The sequence below is a fragment of the Pollicipes pollicipes genome, unplaced genomic scaffold (assembly GCF_011947565.3).
Source record: "Pollicipes pollicipes isolate AB1234 unplaced genomic scaffold, Ppol_2.1 Scaffold_6686;HRSCAF=7923_pilon_pilon_pilon, whole genome shotgun sequence".
NCBI classification, from domain to species: Eukaryota; Metazoa; Arthropoda; class Thecostraca; order Pollicipedomorpha; family Pollicipedidae; genus Pollicipes; species Pollicipes pollicipes.
The window spans coordinates 35,564,437-35,568,777 of NW_023596921.1; the positions used below are offsets into that span (position 1 = coordinate 35,564,437).

General features: G+C 60.9%; 1 protein-coding gene across 1 annotated transcript; it reads left to right on the forward strand.

Annotated features, from left to right (window-relative positions):
• The first annotated feature begins 729 nt into the window (after positions 1-729).
• On the forward strand, positions 730-3,270 carry LOC119107609 (beta-glucuronidase). Its single transcript, XM_037231110.1, has one exon. It carries the CDS (start codon positions 984-986, stop codon positions 2,898-2,900), a length of 1,917 nt encoding a protein of 638 aa, XP_037087005.1. The 5' UTR covers positions 730-983; the 3' UTR covers positions 2,901-3,270.
• Positions 3,271-4,341: the final 1,071 nt, after the last annotated feature.

Below are 4,341 nucleotides of genomic sequence, written 5' to 3' on the forward strand. Positions count from 1 at the left end.
AATAGGCAATTATATCGACTTTGTCCAAAACTGTCACTCAAGAACATGTCTAGTGAAAGATGAAACGTTGAAAACATAACTGATACCGAGTCATACAGTATAGCAAACTATGTTTTCTTTGTATCACCAGCTTTGGTGCCAATTTAAGCGAACATTGTAAAGAGGTAAGAGTTGTCATCAAATTTATTGAGAAAACACAAAAAGATGACTCTGCTGTGAGTTTGAACAGATATGCATATATACATATATATATATATATATATATATATATATATATATATATATATATATACATATTACCTGACCTAACGTGAAGTGTGAAAATCCCAAAGGTAATGGCATGCATACGCACGTGAGGTATGCCATTGTGTAAGGTATGCCATTGTGCTTTCCCGTCGCCATAATCACGTCACAAGAAGCTCCTGTTGGAGCACGAATCTGTTTTTGACCTTGACCGATTAGTACCGTGCCGTCACATCGGAGCCACGCAGACCAGCAGCCGCCCCACGTGCTGTACCGGCTCCATTACACATTGGACCGCGGCCTGCCGCGCAGTCGCCGGCCAGAACAACAGCGCTGGCCACGATCCGTGTGCGGTGCCTCCTCCCTCGGCGGCGTCAGCTGACCGTGCTTATCGTCTCTCGTATCTGCGGAGCGCTGGGTTCAGGAGGCGGCAGTGAGCGGGGCTAGCCGCCACAGCGGGCGACAGGGCCGGCCGACGCCTGCCCTCCCCGCGCCGTGGCGGATTGATCGCGGCTTGAAGTGGGGTGGCCGGCAGGTACGGCGGACCGGCGCCCCGCGAGCCGGCCAGTGACGCCGCGGGCGGTCAGGGCGTGGCAGCCGGGTCCGTGACGAGCGCCGTCCGACAGCGCCCGGGTCGCGCCCCTGTCGAGCGCGTCTGTCGGTGCCGCCGGGCTGCGGTTCCCCGCCGGTCGGTGGCTGTCCGGGCTGGTCTGAGTGGCGGCGACCACTCCTCCGCAGCCATGGCTCCGCGCTTCACCCTGCTGCTGCTGCTGCTGAGCGTGTGCCGGCCGGCGGTGGGTCTGCTCTACCCGCGCGCCTCCGAGTCTCGTGACCTGGTCTCGCTGGACGGCATGTGGAAGTTCCGCGTCTCGCCGCCAAGCGACCCAGATGTCGGCTTTCGCGACCGCTGGTACAGCCGTCGCCTGGAGGCGTCCGGCGACGTCATCGACATGCCGGTGCCCTGCAGCTTCAACGACATCACCACGGAGCGCGCGGTGCGTGACTACGTGGGCTGGGCGTGGTACGACCGCGGCTTGTACGTGCCCAGCGCCTGGAAGGACCGCCGCGTGGTGCTCCGCTTCGGCAGCGTTAATTACATCGCCGTAGTCTGGGTGAACGGGGAGGTGGCCGGCTCGCACGAGGGCGGACACCTGCCGTTCGAGCTCGAGGTGGGCACGCTGCTCGACCTGTCCGGCGGCTTCAACTGGGTCACCGTCGCGGTGAACAACACGCTGGACCTGGAGACCATACCGCAAGGCCATATCACGTTCAAGACGGACGAGGAGCGCTACCCACCCGGCTACTTCGAGCAGACGTACAACTTCGAGTACTTCCACTACGCCGGCATCCACCGCTCGGTGCAGCTGTACACGACGCCGCGCACCGTGTTCATCAACGACATCTTCATCACGACTAACTTTAGCGCCGGTACTGGGCCTCAGCCGACCGCCTTCGTCAGCTACGAGGTGGACGTGGTGCGCACCGACGACAAGCTGTACGAGCCGGGCCTGGTCCGCGTGCTGGACGGACTCGGCGGCGTGGTCGCCACGACCGTGCTCGTGCTGTTGCCGGAGCACGGGCGCGTGCGCGGCATGGTGACGATCCCGAACGCCACGCTCTGGTGGCCGGTGGGCATGGGGGAGCCGGCCGGCCACCTCTACTCGCTGGAGGTGGTACAGATGACGCGCCAGCGCGGCATCCGCGGCGCCGACGAGCTCGATGTATACAGGGAGCCGTTCGGCGTGCGCACCGTCGCCTGGGATGCCGACCGGCTCTACGTCAACGAGCAGCCCTTCTATTTCCGCGGCTTCGGCAAGCACGAGGACGCAAACATCGTGGGCCGCGGCCTGAGCCTGCCGCTGATCGCGCGCGACATCAACCTACTCCTCTGGAGCGGCGCCAACTCGTTCCGCACCTCGCACTACCCGTACGCCGAGGAGCTGCTCGACCGCACCGACGCCGCCGGCATCGTCGTCATCGACGAGAGCCCGGCCATCGGCCTGGAGGGCTTCGGCCCGAAGCTGCTGGCCAAACACCAGCGCGTGATGACCGAGCTGGTGGGCCGCGACAAGAACCGGCCGTCCGTGGTCGTCTGGTCGCTTGGCAACGAGCCCCAGTCGGACCAGAAAGCGGCCGGCCCGTACTTCCAGACGGTGTACAACCACACGCGCGCCCTGGACCCGACACGCGCCATCACCACCGTGGTGTCTGTGGCTCACGACGCCGACCTCGCCTCGGCCTCCATGGACGTGATATGCATCAACCGCTACTTCGCCTGGTACCAGGACAGCGGCCGCACCGAGCTGATCGAGCGGCAGATCGTGGCCGAGGCGCTCGCGTGGCGGCGCACCTTCGGCAAGCCGCTCATCGTCAGCGAGTACGGCGCCGGCAGCGTCGCCGGCCTGCGCGACCTGCCGGCCTTCATCTGGACCGAGGACTACCAGGCCGAGTTCCTGCGCCAGTACTTCCGCGGCTTCGACCGGTTGCGTGCCTCGCCTTGGTTCGCCGGCGAGATGGTCTGGAACTTCGCCGACTTCGCCGTGCCACAGGAGTACATCAGGCCGCAGTTCTGCAGCAAGGGCGTGTTCACGCGCGACCGAAAGCCCAAGCTGGCCGCCTACGTGCTGCGCGAGCGGTACATGGCCATGGTGCCCTGATCGCCAAAGGGAGCTGTCAATAATGCCCTGGTCGTCATAGGCAACTACCGATGGTGCCCTAAGTGCCATAGGGAACTGTTGGTGGTACCCTGATCACCAGAGGCAATTGTCGATGGTACCCTGATCACCAGAGACAACTGTCGATGGTGCCGTGATCACCAGAGGCAACTGTCGATGGTGCCGTGATCGCGAGTCTTCATACCGGGTTTGTTCGCACGGAACCGAAGGGCATCTGTTGCCATGCCAGGGTCATTGTAATCTGTGTTATGGGTGCTGGAGTGTCTTGTGACGCTCGTGTGTCTTTTGGGATGTGTGCGCCTTGAATAAAACAGAGGGGGGATGAAAAACGCCAACTCCGTCTCGTAAAATCCACTTTAGCAGAATCACGATTCCGAAGCGTACTTACTGTAAACGGAGCACCAGCCTGGTCTCCAAGACTGAGAGCGGCTTGGCCAGGCGGTCGGTGGACGTTGCTGGGATCACAAGCTTTGTCCACACAAAGATGATTGCCCGTATGTTGTGCGGAACAGGATCCGGACTCCAACGTGGCAGGATAGTCATGACACGAGGCGTCTATCACTGATGAACACATAGCTTGAGGTTAGCTGGCTACCATCTGAATGACATCACAACTGCGATTTTAGGTATTGTGGCAGATGACTTGTTTTTTATCTGCAATTAAAAACAAACCATCCAACCTGCTAATACAATGCTCTGCTGCCGACGCCAATGGAACAGCTACCTGTTTCTGCTCCCACTGAAAGATATGAAGATGATTGCCGCCAAAAGGTGCTTCGTCTAAGTGGGGCCTCGCATTCTGAAATGACCACCAAGCGGTACGACAAGGTCGCATGCCGTGGTGGGGGGGGGGGGGGGGGGGGCTCGTGCCACATTCCCCACTCCTCAGTGGACACAGTTCGATCGGAACGATAGTTAAACACACTTTATTCGATAATGGATAAATACGCGACACACTACGAACCAACACTGTGATATGAATGCAGGCACAGTGTACAAATATCAAGCGTTAAACAGCGTACGGTAGCGGACCAGTGCAGGTGCGACAACAATCCACGTTGCATAGGTGCGGTGGGGCCGGCGAGGGCCGGCGGCGACGTGAGACCACAGCGGCTGCCGGCGGCGGCGTGAGACCACAGCGGCCGCCCGGCAGCTGTCGACAGACGGCCGCCCTCGGAGTGTCGCCCCAGCGCGGCGGTGCGCCCGCGGCCGGGCAGCCGCCGGCTCCGCGGACAGGCAACGGCGCCAACAAACGCAACAATATATCACAGAAGGGGAGCCGAACGGCGGCCGGCTGCGTACGACGCCGCCGCCGAACCCAGCCCCGCGTAGAGCGCGACCGTGGAAGACGGGAGTTGAACGTAGCGTGATCAAGTATCGATAAAAGCATATTGCACCGACGTAACGCAGCGCGAGGTTCGCC